Raw genomic sequence first — 18,138 nt, 5'->3', positions numbered from 1 at the left:
CCTTAAACAAAATCAGACTCCAAAGCAATTTTTAATATCCCTTGCTTTTTAAAAAGTACTGTTCACAGAACAGAACCCAATCATCTCCTCAGCACAAAGAAAGTATTTTAACACAATTGGGAAGAAAGAGATTCTATCTATTATCTTTTCAATCAATCAATTGTCTGTAAATCGTTTCCAGGATGAATTCATCAAATCGTTTGTTCTGTGCAACCAACAGTCCACAAACTCAAAAGGTATTCAGTTACTTACATCAAATGATATCAGCGGCATAAATATCCAAGATGTTGACGATTACTTTTCTGACAACGAATGGATGAATCAACACATTGTTTAAGAATTAACTGACCTTTAAAGAACATTTGATCCAATGAAGATTAAAGTGTTTCGACCACTCTCTTCCACGATAAACATGAAACATGATTGCTCAATGATGCGGTGAAAGTGTGCATTCACTGGGGACCAGATACATATGACTGCCATGGATCTGCCACATCTGCCACAAGGCTGTACAAACAAAAGAGGGCGAGTCACTCCTCACCGCATACAAACACTGTGTATATATTTGTGGACATGGAGGCACCCAGTTCATATTTCCAATTACAAAATGAGAAGTGTGGTTTACGGAGAACATCTTCTTGGCACTGAAACGGTCGGCTTTGCTCCCATGATTTGTCTCAACATTCTCACAACAATCTGTAACTGGCATTCAATTTACGGCATATGACAATGTAGCTCGAACAACCAGAGAACCACGACATGCTGGAGTGAATATATCTGCACTCTGACACAAAATGAATACATAATAGGAACTAGACTATTTAAAGTAAGTCCATTAACTAAATTAATTGGGAATGTGTGCTCCACAATGTCCATTCAGCTCGCTGTAGCATCACATGATACATTGTTGGACCCTCCACCTCTTCATAAAGATAATTACATTCTCCTGTCGTTTGACTCTAAGACCTGAAGTAAACAAATAAAGAGTAGAGGGACCGGTTGCTCAAGCAATTTGTGACCACTGGGGGGCAGAATTACGCAAACTTTATTTGTACAGCACCTGTTCTACAGGTTAGTGCAATTCTATGTTTTACAGATGACTGCCTGATAATAAGACAAGGCTATCGAGTAAAACCTATTTGAGACAAGTAATTTAAAAAATGCTCAAAATAAAAACCAAATAGATTCAAATAAAATACAAACTACATAAAATAGATAAAATAACATACAAGGGAATAAAAATCAATAATAAAATAAATCAATAAATAATGGTAGTCAACCATTGTAATCAAAAGCCAGCTGGAGATCAGTTTAAAGGTCCTGTTTAATATATCCTCAGCTGCTCTCAGATCCTCAGGCAGACTTGAGGGGTCATCCTGTTTCACAGAGCTGAAGCGCGTCAGACAAGTAGGTTGGTGCAACGCCATGACGTGTAAAGTTGTCAGTGAACTCCTCCCGCGTCATGCTGCTTTACATGTCAACCAGCAACACTGAACACAACAGCGGTGCATGCGGCTCAAGGCCAACATGTCGGCCCTGTTAGAGTTTCAGAGTAAGCTGCATTTCAGCTGTTCCCCGCCTTTCTTTCCCCCTCCACGTAAACGGGGGAGAGTGTCAGTTGCAGGACAGGTTTCCTGCAACCGTATCCCAAACCAACCAGGTTTCAGTGAGAAATACTGTATTTCAATTAGATGGTCCACACAGAACGATGTGACGCGTAATGTCCTGATATTAAAGCAGCCAATTTAGTGAGCATGTGGATTGTCTTCTTCTGGGATTTCAGGAGGTGGTGTATTGATGTACGTAAAGAAGTTCATTCATAACAACATCACAAGGTTTAGATTTGAGGTGAGGCAGGCGGGCGTTTGGCCTTTATTAAGTACGAGACGGTGAACTTAAGTTAACTTGAAAACAAACTCAGAAACCCTTAGAGATTGACACATTTGTGACACTTTTTTTTAACCGTCAAGAAAAATATCACATTTTCTTTGCAAGTTGTTACGTGTTAGTCTGGCATTGGTCTCAGCTTTCGTGCTGCGAGATATTTCAGATTTACAGGTTTGTGTGAAGTCACAACTTCAAGGTGCCCCACTCCGAGTGAACTATATTCTTATATTGGAATATCACAAAGTATATCAACTTGAGTAGACCGCATCATTCATTCGAGATCTGCCGTATTCAGTTTAATCAGGGTTGCAATACAATTTTGACAGGAACCTACCTACAAATCAAAAACCATTATGATCAGTAACCATGATTATAATGTATGCGTAGTAGACCTTTCAGGCGTTTCATACAGTTCAGGAGAAGACAACGTAGAAGTCACAAATGCAGGAAACCTCTGTCTCGATCTCTGATTTCCATGTGTGGACATTTCTTCTCTCGTTAGTCAGTCTTAGGATAAAAAGTTATTTTTTTCCAGAAAAGCTGACTCTTTTCATCGATAGATGATTTTCTTAAATTGAAGCTAACCTAAATCCCCCACCCTCATAGCTCCGTAAAGCTTACCTACACAAGGCTCTACCCTCCACGTGAGTGTTTCCTGCATCAGCTTCACTTCTTTCAAAGCTCTATTACTCACTGGCGGGGAGTAGAGGGGTCCCTGGACTGACGTTGTTATAGAAGTGTTGAGCGGAGCGTGACATTTTTCAGTCACCACCTACTCTGCTCAGCCCTCCAAACTTTCTAAACAAAATCAATTATCGACTCAAAACTGAACTTTGAAGCAAACCGTGTAGCTGTGTGCAAAAAGGGGCACCAACGTTTGTTTTGTTTGAGGAAACTGTCCTGTTTTCACATTGACAAAACCATGATGACCTTATTTTATCGTGCTTTTATTGAATCCATTTGAATCTTTTCTTTGGTGTCATGGTTTGGAAACCTCTCTTTAAAGAACAGGAACTCTCTGTATCAAATTGTGAAATGGTCTAGCAGGCTGATTGGGGAGTCATTGGCCTGGAGTCATTGTACACCAGACAGTTGCAACGGATCACCGGCTCCATTTCAAAGGACGACTCCCGCCCTTTGCACAGGGAATTTCAGCTTCTTCCTTCTAAACGGAGGTATATGGTCCCACGGTGCAGAACAAAGCGGTATAAAAACAGCTTTGTTCCAGCAGCCATCACGCAGGCAGGTGAACAAATCATAGCATAGTGCACAGATGCTATAGAAACGTGTGTGTACTTATTTATTTTACTTATTTATTGACCGATTTTTAGCCTTGTGTACTTTCATCATGTTTGTCTTGTTGTCTGTGCTGTTTGTAATGTCTGTTGAGATGGATGCCTCTCTCTCATTTGCAAACCACTACCACTACCACTACGGTATAAATAAAAGTAACCTGAACCTGAAGTTGAACCACTGCTACATATAGCTAAACCCTCTTAACTACGAGCCCTATTTTTAGGCATCTGCTTGAAAATTGCATACCCATACTCAAGGGAGTCCACAGCTCTAACTACAAGGTCTATTTTAATAATTTTGATGGTTTAATACAGGCAACACTTGTGAGATGTTTCGAATTGTGGAAATAGTGTGTATATGTTACTGGTTAATAACTGATACACTTATGGCACAGCCCAAATTGAAAAGGTTCCAGGTTCGCCTGAAAAAAAGTACTTGTATTGAACTTGTTTTTTTTATTTTATAATGCCTGCCTTGGCCTAAAAATACACCACAGACATAGCACAACACGTTTTACATGTCCCCACAACATATTTTACTTCGATTGAGTGAAGCAGGCCAGCATAAATGGTCTGAGTCAAGCAACATTTTGATTTTCGGAACCAGCAGTTGCATTGCTGTATTATAATTGTATATACTATATAATTAAATATTAACTGTATGTTCACTTTTCCTATCACTAAGAGTGTTCAATTATCCTAATAAAGCAGTTTGACACCATTTTGAATCATTTTGAGCAGTTATGAGGTGTCATATCTGTCAATCATAAAAATATATGCATCATAATATGTGTGTATGTGACCCTGTCCAGTGAGCATTTTTTGGTTCAAAAGACGTTTAAAATGCCCGACGTTGAAAAAACGTTCAAAAGTGAAGTTTTTTTCGCAGACTATTTGTAGACGTTGAACAGACGTTCACGCTTAGACCAGATTTAAACGTGATTTGCAATACTATAATTTTTCGTCCTCTACATTGTGCTAATACTAATATATCATGATTTAGAGGCTTACTAAGAAACCACATCCACATTTATCAGTTGAAAGCCAGTATTGGACATCACGTTGATATCTGGTCCAAACGTGAGCGTTGAATCAACGTCTACAAATAGTCGCTAAAAACCTTTCACTTTTCACCGTGTATTAACCGTGTATTCAACCTCACCGTGTATTCAACGCCGAAATGCTTACAGTCCTTCTGGGTATCGAACACATCAACAGTTTCCACTTACAGGACAAAAGACCAAGTGACACAGCAACAGTTCATTTGTATTTATTAAAGCACAATATAAATATAACAATGTTCTTTATATAAAAACATAATCTCCTTTTCCTTCTTTAAATGTCGTTTTCAAAGCCACACAGGAGCCTCCCAGTGAGCACTAACCCGGATTTCAACGTTGATTTCTGGTTGAAAAAGCGTTGATATGGGGTCTGAACGTCTAAGACGTATTTTAACCGTCTTTTGAACCGGCTAAATTACGGTTACAATATCAACGTGTCACAAAACACCAATTTGTTTTAAAATATTGATGGTTTGTTCAGTTGTAGGTTGAAAGAGACGCGATTTTGGTTACTTTAAACGTATTTCTCCAAAATCATATTCCGCTGTCCGTTCATATGTGGTCTACACGAAGACGTTAGTTCAACGCATTCAATGTCTCATATAAAACGTCGTAAATATGGAACTATAGACTGTGTGCTGTCAACAAGAAGCTCACAGGACATCATAATGAGAGCAGAGCACATCATGTCTGCATATGTTCACTAAAATACAACTCAGTGTTTACTGCTGGAATACGCATGCGCACGGACTCTGCATTGTTCTAAATTAGAGGCTGGAAACATGACAAGGTGTCGACAAGGTTTCTAAAGAGGCGGGGCTTAGGCGGCTTCTCTGTAGTTCAGACCGGAGACGCTCAGTGAACTACGGTACTTGTCGACTGACCTCAGACGCAGGATGCTGCCCTTATTTCTAACGGTTTATGTGTTATATGTAACAGCGGCGACATCGCCGCTGTTACCGAGGATGACGTTCACAGAGAAAGGTATGACATATTTCGCTTTTTTGTTTTTACGACTTTAAAACACGACGACATCGCTGTTATGATGTTAACCTTTACTCTGTCGTGTATCCAAGAAAAGAAGGACAAATGAAACGTTTTAAAATGTGATATAATCTTCCCCAGTTTGATTTGACACGCACAAAATTAGCCCAAGACTGTCGAGGGACAGAGCAGAGCTGCTGCATTGCGCTATACCTGATTAAAGTGCTTTTTTCTTTTTGCACTGAGCGACATTCTAGCAGCTTCACTCCCCAGGAGTCAGGATGGAGACTATTCTTCTTCTCCAAGAATTAGTTTTATTGTGGTAGGAAACTAGAACATATTGATAGAAGTACATGCATTTCCATTGAATGACTTCACGGTGTCACAAACACACTAAAGTCATTAATATAAGATGTATTATATGATCAGAATATAAAACATAAAAAAAGCTACAATGTGTTTGTAAACATATTGATTGATTTGCACAAATATTAGGGTGGTATAAAATGACCACACAGTATTTAAAAAGTGTGTGCTGAAAGTATACACTTTTGGATGGTTTAAGTAATTAAAAAGTTGTGACTTCATCATGAACAACAGGCATTTTTAACATCATAAAGTGAATGGTGGCTGGATTCCATTTAGCTGCTTCAGTTTGTGCTCTCTGACCCACTGGAACACTTGGAGAGAACAGAAGAATCGTTAGTGTCATTAATAACACCTCTAGTTAAAGTGTCGAGCATTGTGGCTTTCACGTTGACACTTTGGGGAGCAACACACATTCTCCCACGTTTAAACGCACAGCGCCTCTGCCGATCTTGCTGATTAATAAACCCTCAATCCTTCCATCTTACCTCGTTCTCATCCCTGTGTGCTTTTAAAATGCTTTTGTGTGTGGGTTCATCAAATTCCAAGACGAGGAGTCTCTCTCAAACTATTCAAAGATTGGAAACACATGGGCTACACCTCTGAAGCAAGCGAAGCAGATAGTTCTGCATTGGCCACACAAAGCCTCTGGCTAAGGATAAGGCAGCTATAATTACAAGGTTCAACACACAGATGGCAACTTTGACCTGATGACGGTGTTAGATGAAAAGTTGAATCATCACCAAAAACCACGATTCATCCGTAAACTTGAATATCAAACAACACATGTCAACCTCATGGCGCTGCTACTGGAAAAGTCAGGCGATCACTGAAGGTTCTTCATCTTGGAATCACGCAAAAAAAAAAAAAAGTAAAATGTGCCAATCCATCAACTTGATGTTGAGATATTTCACCGTTATAAACTAAAACGTGGGCCTGCTGCTGGCACTAGAGGAAAAGTCAGAGACATTAAGATGTAATTTAAGGATTATTAATATTTGTACCACACAGATAGGGCATCGCCTCTGAGGGACATGAATGTCTCTACTTAATTAAATGGCAATCAATGGCTGATGAGATAATTCCATCTGGATAGAGCCACGCCGCTGGCTCGACTAATAACAGGTTAAACTCTCACTGTGTACAATGACAATTTGACCTTATCCATTGTACACCCAGTGTTTATCATTCAATGTTCTTCACTGTAGAGACAGCAATGAAAAGGTTATCCCTGCCCGGACACCACGCACCCGTACAGATTGTTCTGCAAGGAGATCCAGACATCGTCATAGCCGCTGGACAAAAACACCTGACCTCATTCAACTTCCAAAACCCTCAGAAGGTAGTGAACGTCTCCGACAGCGTTTGCTTACACAAGCAAATATCAGGAGTTTGCATTTAAAGAACAGCTGGCATTCATTTGCAGTGCCGTGGAGATAATAACAAGGCATTCCTTCCCTTCACAGACTCGGGTGGAAATAGACGTGTTGTGGACAGAGTGCATCGACAACGGGCCTCCGCAAAGACTGCGCGCAAAGAGAGTAAAAGAACATTACTTTAGCAAACAGCAGAACACGCCGATTTGTCGGTCAGATGTGATTGTAACATCACAAAAATTCTTGCTCTTGTCGCTTTAGGATTGCAACTATAACATCACCGTGGTCCACAAGAGGGAAGAGGACAACCAGGTGTTTCTGTGCGGGACCGACGGCAAGGAGACCCTGTGCTGCGACATGGTAGGACACTGAGACGGAGATGGGCAGCATATGTTGCTGAGAGCGGAAGGGAGCGTGTCCGTTTACGTAGGGGCACATTGGGAATAATCACCGCCGGTGCTCTTTTGTGTCTGGTCGCAGCCGCTATTACCGCTCGGTGCGACTCGAGACACCTCTTCTGTGAAACAATCCAAATTGTGCTGCCAGATGGAGAACAGCAGGGGTAGTTTGAGATCTTTTGTGTTTTCTTGTAGAATTTATCAGAGCAGACACCCAGGTGCCTTCCCTCTGAAAAAATGAAGATGATAAAAGACAGCATAAGGGAATTTGTCATAAAGGAAGGTGAACCGTTTGCCCTTGTGGGTAAGTTTCTGAACACACAGGATTTCTCGTAAACGGCTGATTAATCTGCTTTCTGATTTAGATGCTCCTTTCAGCACTACTAACCATGCTTTAATCAGCTCAGCACTTTCTCATGATTTCGTCGCCTTCTTTGCTACCATTGCTTATACGGAGATTGCGCTGGGGCTTCCTGCTTGTGCCTACAGCAGGATGCAATGCTGCCACGCGCTACCCGAACCATTTGTAACAATTTGTTCCTTCTTTTTGCAGATTCTCTAGATAGTGATCTCTACATTACATACTCTGGTTCTCAAGAGTATGTCGGCATCCACAAGTTTGGGAAAAACCGAGTTGCCCCGGCAAGACACAATAAAGGTATTTGCATGGAGATCGATTTTTATTTTTCGTGAGGACTTAGGATAAGTCTCATCAGTTAAATGACGCTCATGACTTTGGTTTTTCTCTCTTCAGAGCAGCACTATGTGGGTTTGGTGCTCAGCAGACAGAGAGACCCAGAGAACAGCAAAGTCTATGCCTTCTACAGGGAGAAAGTACGAGACAGAGGCTTGTACAGTGAAATGTGGCTCCCTTTTGTGACCCGGGTTTGCACGGTAAGACCTGCACAATTAAGACATTTTCAGCTCAATTTCATGAATAAAAACCATTTTTAGCATCAGATATGTGCATGTATGGGTTATATATATATATACACACACGTTACTAATCATTACATATGCATTATGAAAGCGGGATTGAGCCTTTGGCTGCCTTATTGTTGCTAGGTGGATCTTGGCGGTCCCAAGAACTTACTGCAGTTCAGCTGGACGTCCCAGATGAATGCCAGGCTCTTCTGTGGAGACGCCGACAGCGGACAGCATTTCTCCGAGCTGATAGACGTGGCTACTGTGCATGCAGACAAGTGGCAGGACACCAGGGTTTATGCGCTCTTCAGAAATGAATGGTAAGACCCCGTTACCTTTCATGCATTCATGAGAGGGTGAAGGGTTTTACAAAAGTGAAAACGCAGATTTTTTTTTCTGAGTTTGAGTCATGTTGGGGTAAGCTCAATTTAAGTACAGTCGTAACTTAAGCATTATCATGTAATGCTGTGCTTTTCCAACAATGCAAACAAGTAACTTCAGTCGAAACACAAAAAGCTTAAATGTAATCCAAACTTGACTCGTGACCCATTTTGGCAAAACTGGTCGAACTGTTTCCAGCATCATGAGATTAAAGTCAGACCCCGTGATGTGTGAGGTGAAAACAAGAATGAGTTTGCTGTTGTTGTGTCTTTACATAAAAGAGTCACATGTCGTGTCAGCCAATTCAACCAAACCATAACCACAAACCACCATGAGATGGGAATAAAGACGAACAATAGTTGTTTTTAACTGCGTAAACAACTATCTTTAGACAAAATGGGCAAACTGTTGTAGAGCATTTTCCCCCGTGTCTCCAAGAGTAAGTTGATTAGACAGAACTGCTTGAACGTCTCGCTTGTGCTTCCTCGTTTCAGTCGAGTTGAGTTCCTCCTTTCTAAATGTGGCCCCGTCTGATCAGTTGTTTTTCACATCTTCTGACCAGCATGACTAAAGTGTCGACTGACCTCTCGACAGTGTCTTGTTGTTGCAGATGTCTCTGTGTTTACCCGCTGACCTCTGTGTCTCTCCACAGGGGTATGAGTGCTGTGTGCGTCTACGCCATACAAGATATTGAACAGGTCTTCACAACCTCCATATTTAAAGGTTCGGACGGGCAAAGCGGCCGGCCTAGAGAGGTACGTGTCGAGCAGCTTCATCTGACCTGTAAAATAACGACTGCATCAACTCGACTCGTCACCAAATGATTCCTGACGTTATTATGGCCGCCATCTTTCAACCTATATGCTTCAAGTTACAAAGTAGATGATGTGATCAAATCTGAGGAACATACATTACTTTGTTTCCTTTTTATTGATAAATCATCTACATGTCAGAACATCTAGAATTATAACTTGACATTTTCTCAAATTTGACCAGTATTTTCAAATGACCTTTTGTGTATATTATAGCTTTTAAGTCATCACTGGCTACTAGAATACCCAAAAACTGCATTATTATTGTTTGGTTGTAGCTTGGTATTGTTGTTCGGTTTCATTTTGTATTTAAAGGCATTTATTTGTCGAAATTCCTAACTTTTACACCCCCGGCAGCATCAGAAAAGATACTCAGACAGAGAACAATGCACACTGCTACGCCATCCCATCCTTGGATTTAATGCCAGTGTCAAGCAAAGTTCGATGCATCTAGCCATCAAATGCATATTAAGGAACACTTTGAAGGGGTTCTTCTTTGAAAACAAGTCAACTTGAAACGGTCAAAAGTGAACCAGACAGGTTTTTCCACCAACTCATGGCGCTAACGATAGCTTCATTAGCTTGGCAGGTGATTGGAGGAACCGAAGCCAGTCGAAAGAACAGCGCAAACGTTTGTTCCGTGGAGAAAAGCCTTCAGTGCCGTTCTTTGTTCTTCTTTCAAAGATAAATACTCTGCAGATATAATTGATGTCGCAGCATCTGTGCCGCCATTGTTGTCTAGAACAAAAAGTTGCTTCTCTGTGTGCGTCTCACACACACACACACAAATTCTCTCGTGACATTGTGAGAATCCAGTTGCCGTGCAAGGCGACATGTGTACCACACAGGAACGGGAAAGCTCGACAGGCAGGACAAACGTGAACTGAACCAACACAACACAAAACCAAAAGCCTTTTTTTTTTTCTTCAGTGTGTTGCAGACAGCACAAAGATTCAACAAGACATCCTGAGGATGATCAAGACGAATTCGGAGATGGAGCAGTGGGTCCGGCCTGTGAACAACTCTGGCCCGCTCCTCTCTAATCACCACAGCTACACTCGCATCCACGTCCACGGTTCCCATGACAACAGCGACAGTCACCACACCGTCCTGTTCCTGTCTCTAAGTGAGTAATATGAATCAGGGAAGTTGATAAGAAAAAAGGGTAGTTTCCTGTATGTTAGTGTACATTTGAGTGTCATTACATACACAGGTTCCTCCAATAACTTTTTACATATTTGAACAACCTATTGTTTGACGTCCTACCCAGCTGTAACGGAATTGGACTGAGTCATAGAGAGCAAGGAGTGATCACCTATGACTAGGACTGAGGCCTTAGACTGGAAGATTGACCTTTCCAAAGTTGAGTGTGCATAGTAGTAAAGGGAAGTGCAGCTTCTTCTAAATTCTGACTGATCTCTAGTCCGGGGACCGCGACTTTGGTTGTGGTTGGTTTTGTTTTTGTGTGTCATTTCCTGATACATCATGTGGAGTAAGTGAAATAGGGTCACGTTATTTTTTATTTTTTTATTTCACCGTTTTATGACACATATGATGTGTCATTGTACTGTTTTTGCACTTTGGCCCATGTGCCTATTAAAGTAAGACTTTTCATCACATGCCCAAAAGACTATGAGAGGAGGTAGAATCACATTCACAACGAATTTGAATGAAACTCACTTTTTCTTCATGGTAATATGAACTATGTGATGCTTCAGCCATTGAACATATCTTTCAAAAGTTTTGAAAGAGTATAAAAATCATCTTTGGACGTATTATGATAAATGGCGTCCAAGCCTCAGCGCTCTTCTTTGACTGACATGGAAGCAAGTTTGCTAATCTGCCTTGATCACATCAGCACTGCTCAATACTGAGTATTGCTAACCTCCTGTTGGCTTGTTGGAAATGAGATATCGCAAGAGTCAAGTTACAGCATTGCTCAAGAAGCTACAAGTTACAGTACCAATGTAGTGCTAAGCACAACACACTTTCTTTTTTTTTTTAAGGCTTTGCTGGATTAGTCATAAAGAGGTGATGAAACAGTGCGAGTGGGTGGGTTGGTTCGTGGTGGTGGGGTGTGTTTGTACTGGATCGAGTCAACTTCCTGTCATCCCGATACAGATAATGGAGGGATTCATAAGGTGATGCAGAATAAAAGCCAGACATTTGTCATCGCTGAGTACCAACCTTTCAACCACAGGACCCATGTCGTCAGCATCAGCCTCCACGCCTCCTCTGTGAGTAACACCACCTCCACAACTCTTTCCCTGAACCAAGACACAAAGGGGGGATTTTCACTCCTACACACCAATAATGGTGTTAGTGAATTAAAGCAAAATGGTAGCACTTCTGAAAGAAGTGCGTACGACTTGGATGTTTTTGGAAGAAATATATTGGTGTTCTAATAATGTTTAAAAAACAAATGATGTGCTGTGTGTGATTGCAGAGGAAGCTGTATGTGAGCTCCAGAAATGAACTGGTCCAACTGAATGTGGCAAACTGTGCCCAGTATGGGGACAGCTGTGAGCTGTGTGTGTTGGCCAGAGATCCCTACTGCGGCTGGAACGGCACCCACTGCACCCCTGAGACAGAGTAAGAGCGTACCGGGAGACATTTCATCGAAATATCCCAACTTACCCTTCCATCCACAGTGTGTACGTGTCAACACCTGCCTTATTAGATGGTATAAATACAATATTTCAACCCCTCCAGCGATACTGCCGAGTACAGTTGGCCAATCTGCCAAAACTGCCAATCATTTTCATATCTGCATTTAAACCTGTTTAAAACAGGATTTTCCCTGAAACAAATGATCCCTTCAGAGCTGTGAGTTGTCTATAGTTTGGCAGTGCAAGCATAATAGGTGCAGATTTAAGTGCTTGTGCAAAGGTTTTAGCATGTTGTTATTTAGTTACAGGCCTAAGTATACAGCAGTGACCTCACCTGACTTCTGCAAGGCTCACTGTCACATGTTTATGCACCGCAACTCAAAGCTGCCAATGTTAGAAAAAAAAGGTTATTACCACAAATTATTTTATGATGAGGATTTGTCACGAGAGAAGTTTGCCATTATAATTTTTATTTTTTTTAAATTGCAACAACTTTTATCCATCAGGAAATATAAGTAAAAAAACAAAAAGTGTACTCACTTGAGGACATAAAGATAAGTCTTGCATCCTTTATAGCCACTTATGGCTTTGAGCCACAGTCTGATAAAATCTGAAGATAACAGGGTGTTACGAGAAAACGCCGTTTATAATTTTCCTATTAAATCAGAATCAGCTTTCTTGGCCATGTATGAATACGCATAAAAGGAATTTGACTTCGGTTTTCACGTTGCTCTCAACGTACATACACAGAATCTACAAATAAATAAACAAAGACACGCTACTGTCAAAGTGTGTTTGGACCAAAGACAAAGCTGATTTTTGACTTGTGTCACACAGTATTTTTGTCGAGTATTTCGCACCCTGAGAGTATTAGCCCTTAACAGTCAATGGGAGTACTGAAGAGGGTCTCCCCTCCATAGATACCACTTAACTTGGTTTGTTGTGAAGTACAGCCGATATAAGGAATCAAGTAACAAATACATATTTTTAGAACTCACCATGTAGTCCTATGGCTTAGCCCTGTTTTCTCCAAGCTCTGTCCCTTCGTGTTCCGTCTCTACAGTGCTGATATGGAGCCGTAGAGCTCGGGGCGCCCACAGACGGCCACAATAGGTTTGTCCTCCCTCTGAACACACCTGGCCTCATTATTACATTAATTTAACTTGAAATGGACTTCACCTCTAAACCTGACAGACTGCTTTCTCTGTAAACAGGAAGAAATTTTTTCATGAAATAATTATAATTAGATTTCTCAGTATGTGGTCGTGTAGGAACTTCGGTACTGATGCCTACACCAACTACCCACATACACACAGGCCCTACCCCCACCCTGCCACCCACCAGCACATCTGCACACACACTTCCTGTGATGTAGTTGATGACTTCGATCACTAAAATCAAGAGAGATTCTTTTCATACGACGCATCATAAAAATGTTGTCTTTGGCTCAAAGAGGAGGAAATGATCGTGATATGAAGAGCTTCCCCACACGGGGAAAGGCTGACTAGCATCGGTAATTGGAGATATGGTGTTGTATTCTTGCTCTGAGCAATAGTCTGACTGGCAGTGCATCTATTGTGGTGAAATGCAGCAGCCCCCATGAGCCCCCCTTACCAGGAGATGACAGAAGTGACTAACTGTCGTCGTTACCTGATTTATTTATTTATTTTTTTTTTTTTAATACTGGTGTGGATCTATGTGGAATCTCGTGAAAAAACCCACAAACTTCAAATTTGACTTGGTAATCTAGCTTGGTAACACTGAATCATTCACTTTCATTTGTGTTGTTTAAATTGCCTTTTGTTTCAAAAAATAATGAGGCACAGTCACAAAGCAATGGGATAATACTTTCATATATATCTCCACATATTTATAGGTCAAATAATGTTTTCTAATTACATGTTATTTTAAGGTAAGCAGAGCCACTTGGTTGGGCGGTGAGATCACCGGCAGCTGTTCAGCGTGCTGTACAGAAACAAATTGAGTCTGAAAACAAACCTAAAATGCATTTTGTCGTTCATAACTTCCTCTTATGGGTGCCAGAGTTCTGCTCTGCTCATAAAGGTTTTATGGCGATGTTGACAATAAAATCTTCGTAAGATTAAGTGGGTTCCAATAGTGTGTCGTAGCTTGAATGGGTTGTTAGACTGTATTGTGACAGTTGTGTACAGTTTGTACATAATGCTGGTGAGTTTTATACCCACAGTAGCTGTGTTTCCATATTTGTATGCATATTTCAAAGTAAGATAGATGAATAGAAAAGCTGTATGAAAGCGGCTCAATTGCAAAAAAAAGTTTTTACGTATACTTGAGGTGGTTTTTGCCTTTGACGCAAGTGTTGATGCACAAAATGAGTGATAGAAACGTCCTCGCCAGAGAAATTCTGTCACAGCGAACATTTAACTCACATGACTGATCAGCTGTTTCCGCTGTCGGTGTCTTCTCGCATATCTCTATAATACATGAATGCTTGTCTTTGTCTCCGGACAGCATTTAATTTAATTAAACAATTAAACAATTTAAACTTGCCCAACTGAAACTAATTCTTGAAGACCTCTCCATTTTTTTTCTCAAGCCAGCTTGTTTTGTTTCCAGTTCTAAACCTCTATTTCTACTTCTTCTACTCTGTTTACTGGCAGATTGCAGCCATGCGTAGCTTTATGCACCAACTTCTAACCAAACTACGCTGTAGCAGAGTTTGTTCGCTCCAAACAAGTTGATGGAAACACGTTTAATTCACATTTCTCTTCCTGCAGAATTTCAAAAGATCACTAAGTTTGCGTGAATGTTTTTATTAACCTAACTGGCATATTTCTAACTCGGATACCCTTTACTTTCACAGTGGCACACTGCAAGATCTGACCCAAGGGAACCATGCCATCTGCATGTCTTCATCCAAGCTTCAGCTCCCTAGAAAAGGTATGACGATGTTCACGAGTTTACTGCAATCAGGTCTAGCTAAGCTAGGCTAACTGGCTACTAGCCTTATATTTAACAGACAAACATGAGAGTGGAATAGATCTTCTCATCTACCTCTCGGCAGAGAAAGCATGCAAGCCTATTTTCCAAAATGTCTAAAGCTACTTTAACATCAACAGTCTGCCTTTGTAGTCTCAGAGGCCCCCTTCGGTTCTGAATACATCTATTTTGTATACATACAACGTACAAAACCATACATTTTCAAAATTGCAGATAACAGAAGAGAAAAGCCTGATTTAAAGAACTGAAGGAAGAGTCATAACAAAAGCAAGCTGCTGCTACCAAGAGCCCTTGAGCAAGGCACTCAATTTACATCACGGGTTCTGCCCTGTGAGATAGCATGGTTCCAAAAAGATCAGAATACGCCTGTGGCATGATCATAAAAGGAAAATATGGTTTGCATTAATGAAATACATGCAAAACTTATGACGAATAACTCAAAGTAGACAGCTTCACCTCGACATTACAGCCACTATACATCACATCTTTTTCATGAGACATATTCAATATTGCCCGTCTTTGTGTGCCTCCTATGTAAGTGAGGAATTTAGGCTGATTTGAACCCAAACCATCTCATCCTGCCATGTGCTTCACATGCTACGGGAATCTTTTACACAAAGGACTTGGCCCCTTCCTAGACTTCCTGTGTGCTATCTTGCCCCCGTCATGTCACTGCCACAATGAGCGTTGCCCCTGACGTTTGACCTACGGTGCCATGTTGTGCTGCAGTTAGAATTTTCTTAACAAGAACTTTGACCCTTCTTTCAGAACTACTACAAACGTGTTCGACAACTTCTTTCTTCTTTTCCAACTTTCTTATCACAAACACTCCTGGTCATCAACATCAGTACAACAGCAACAACATTAGAGAGCAATCCTTCTAAATTATATTCCCATACGCTGATGATACAGTTCTCTATTCTCCTAGTGCCTTTTCAGATTCATAAATAACTTGCCGGTTGAAATAAAGGTTGAACAAACATCTTAACGCTTAACAGACCTGGTGTTTCTTTCCTCAGTGTCTAGCGATTCCACTGCAACACATGCAGACGAGGCCAAGGGCAGCGTCACACTTCCCCCTGAGACCAAGTATTTCCTCCAGTGCCCGGTGTCGTCCCATCACGCACAGTATACCTGGCGTCACCTTGAAAGCGTCACATCATGCAGCTCGAGGGAGCAGCCGTGCCTTCACCTGATCGACAGCATGGGTCCCGAGCAGGCGGGAACTTACACGTGTGTGTCGGAGGAGATGGGCTTCAGGCGAGTCTTGGCGCAGTACCAACTAGAGCTGAAGAGCAAGGCGGCGGGCCGTTCATCGAGCCCACTGGTCTGGCTTTGTCTAATGGCAGTTCTGATCAAGAGTTTGTCCTGAGTAGATAACACGACAGGATAACAAAGGCCATATACGACACTTACGATCTCCAAGTGTCTGCAATCGTAACATAGCTAGGGCCGCGACATTATCACAAAAAGGAAAATCCATTGTTGTTACCACGAATCCCATTTGATATTATTGCCTTTGATTTAACTAACGAAATAGTAATACTGCACTTGTGCATTAATGAATCAGTCGCGTAGACATAGATAAAGAAAACAATGTCTCACTCTTGCTTTGAATTGTACATAATAAGTCCGAGCCTTCTAAAGCATATTTTCAAAAGAATGTGAAGTAGAAAATACGTGTAAAAGCTCAAATGTTCCTGATCTAGCGTCTCCAAAGCCTTTGACGCGTCACTGTAGGCGCTTGCCTTCCGCTGCACACAAACAGCCGAGCGTACGTTTGACCAATAATGATGGGAATTCTTTTTTTGTCAGCCCAGTTTAAGTTTAATGTTTTGATTCCATTATAAGATCAATCTCAATGCAAAACCACACGACCGGGTGGAGGTGGTGTTATGACAAAAATATAAACGATTAGAAGATAACCTCGCTTGTTTTAGACGCCAGAAATATTGAATGTCTGTCATTTAAGACCATACTAAATAGTAGAAAGTAGTAACAACAAATGTATCCGTTAATTCAACATTTCAGCACTGTGCCGTTCACAATCCAGCAAGAAGAGTCTCTTCCGCGATCATCTTTGGATTAAGAAATACATAGAAATACATGTAGAGTTGCAACTGGTTAAAGGGTGATAAAAGGTGTTATTCTTCAGATAACCCGATGCTTAGCAAGAATTTAATACTTCATAACCTGGGACAAGGGGGTGGCTATAGGACACCTTTGCTGGTTTAGAAGACAGAAGCGTGTTGAAACCAGAATCATGCAGGTAAAGGAGTCATGAGTCTTGCGACAGTATGATTATTAAATTACATTTCAGTTATTTTGAAATTCTATCCAAAGGAGGAGACATCCTGTCCTTGCTGTAATTTCCTATCTTGCATACTACCTCAGACTTGCTTAACAGGTTGCTTCACCGTGAGACACTTTCAGCACTTTATTTATTGTAATAAATAAATGTATTTAATACTTGTTTGATATGACAGTGTGTGGGAATAAAAAGATTGCTTTGGAAGCAGACGTGACGGTCATGTTTGCTGCACGATCTGTGACGTTTGATTTGCGCTTACAATGGATTTATTTTTGTAACAAAACATTTCAAAACGTGTTTGCTTTTTTGCATTGCTTTTCCGTTTCATATAAATGCAAATCTGTTTTCGTTCCGCAGTTTACTGTCATCGATTGTTCCATTCAACCAGTTCAGTACTTCAAACCTCAAACAGCTGTGGCATAGTAGCAGCAGTCTACATGCTGTACTACACAAAGGCTGCACTTCTTGGCTTCCTCACACATTTCCACTGTCAATTAAACCTCAAGATTAAAAAGGGGCATTTATTATTAATGCAGGTTCCTTCCCAAAACTAAAAAAGAAAACTACTGGCCCTTGATTGGACACCGTGCTCTAAATTTGACAGAACCACCACAAATGTCACAACTTGCATTGTGACATTTCCTGAGCGTGGTGATGTGAACACATTGGTTTGCAGTGTGATTGGGGAGGGAAGCTGTCACACCAAGCTCACTTGAGAAACGTTATTGATCGTGTGTAAATATCCGCACTTCCCA

The 18,138-nt window shown here is 41.0% G+C and overlaps 1 protein-coding gene across 2 annotated transcripts in view; it reads left to right on the top strand.

Annotated features, from left to right (window-relative positions):
- The first annotated feature begins 5,101 nt into the window (after positions 1 to 5,101).
- The window catches only part of LOC306791897 (semaphorin-4D), a 16,739-nt gene continuing 3,702 nt past the window's right edge, over positions 5,102 to 18,138 (top strand). Inside the window, exons 1-14 of one of the 2 annotated variants that reach the window (XM_079288807.1) lie at positions 5,102 to 5,227; positions 6,802 to 6,935; positions 7,060 to 7,134; positions 7,231 to 7,329; positions 7,563 to 7,671; positions 7,921 to 8,025; positions 8,122 to 8,261; positions 8,433 to 8,611; positions 9,325 to 9,427; positions 10,415 to 10,610; positions 11,606 to 11,721; positions 11,931 to 12,076; positions 14,936 to 15,012; positions 16,092 to 17,632. In XM_079288807.1, coding sequence (XP_079144933.1) covers positions 5,140 to 5,227; positions 6,802 to 6,935; positions 7,060 to 7,134; positions 7,231 to 7,329; positions 7,563 to 7,671; positions 7,921 to 8,025; positions 8,122 to 8,261; positions 8,433 to 8,611; positions 9,325 to 9,427; positions 10,415 to 10,610; positions 11,606 to 11,721; positions 11,931 to 12,076; positions 14,936 to 15,012; positions 16,092 to 16,444 — 1,920 coding nt within the window. In that variant the 5' untranslated portion in view covers positions 5,102 to 5,139 and the 3' untranslated portion in view covers positions 16,445 to 17,632. Of the gene's footprint in view, positions 5,228 to 6,801; positions 6,936 to 7,059; positions 7,135 to 7,230; positions 7,330 to 7,562; positions 7,672 to 7,920; positions 8,026 to 8,121; positions 8,262 to 8,432; positions 8,612 to 9,324; positions 9,428 to 10,414; positions 10,611 to 11,605; positions 11,722 to 11,930; positions 12,077 to 14,935; positions 15,013 to 16,091; positions 17,633 to 18,138 lie in introns of those variants that run through there. The other variant, XM_079288808.1, reaches the window with a different exon arrangement.

Source organism: Melanostigma gelatinosum, assembly GCF_949748355.1.
Source record: "Melanostigma gelatinosum genome assembly, chromosome: 2".
Lineage (NCBI taxonomy): Eukaryota > Metazoa > Chordata > Actinopteri > Perciformes > Zoarcidae > Melanostigma > Melanostigma gelatinosum.
The sequence above is the reverse complement of the archived record's forward strand: the minus strand, read 5'-3'. Positions and strand labels throughout refer to the sequence as shown.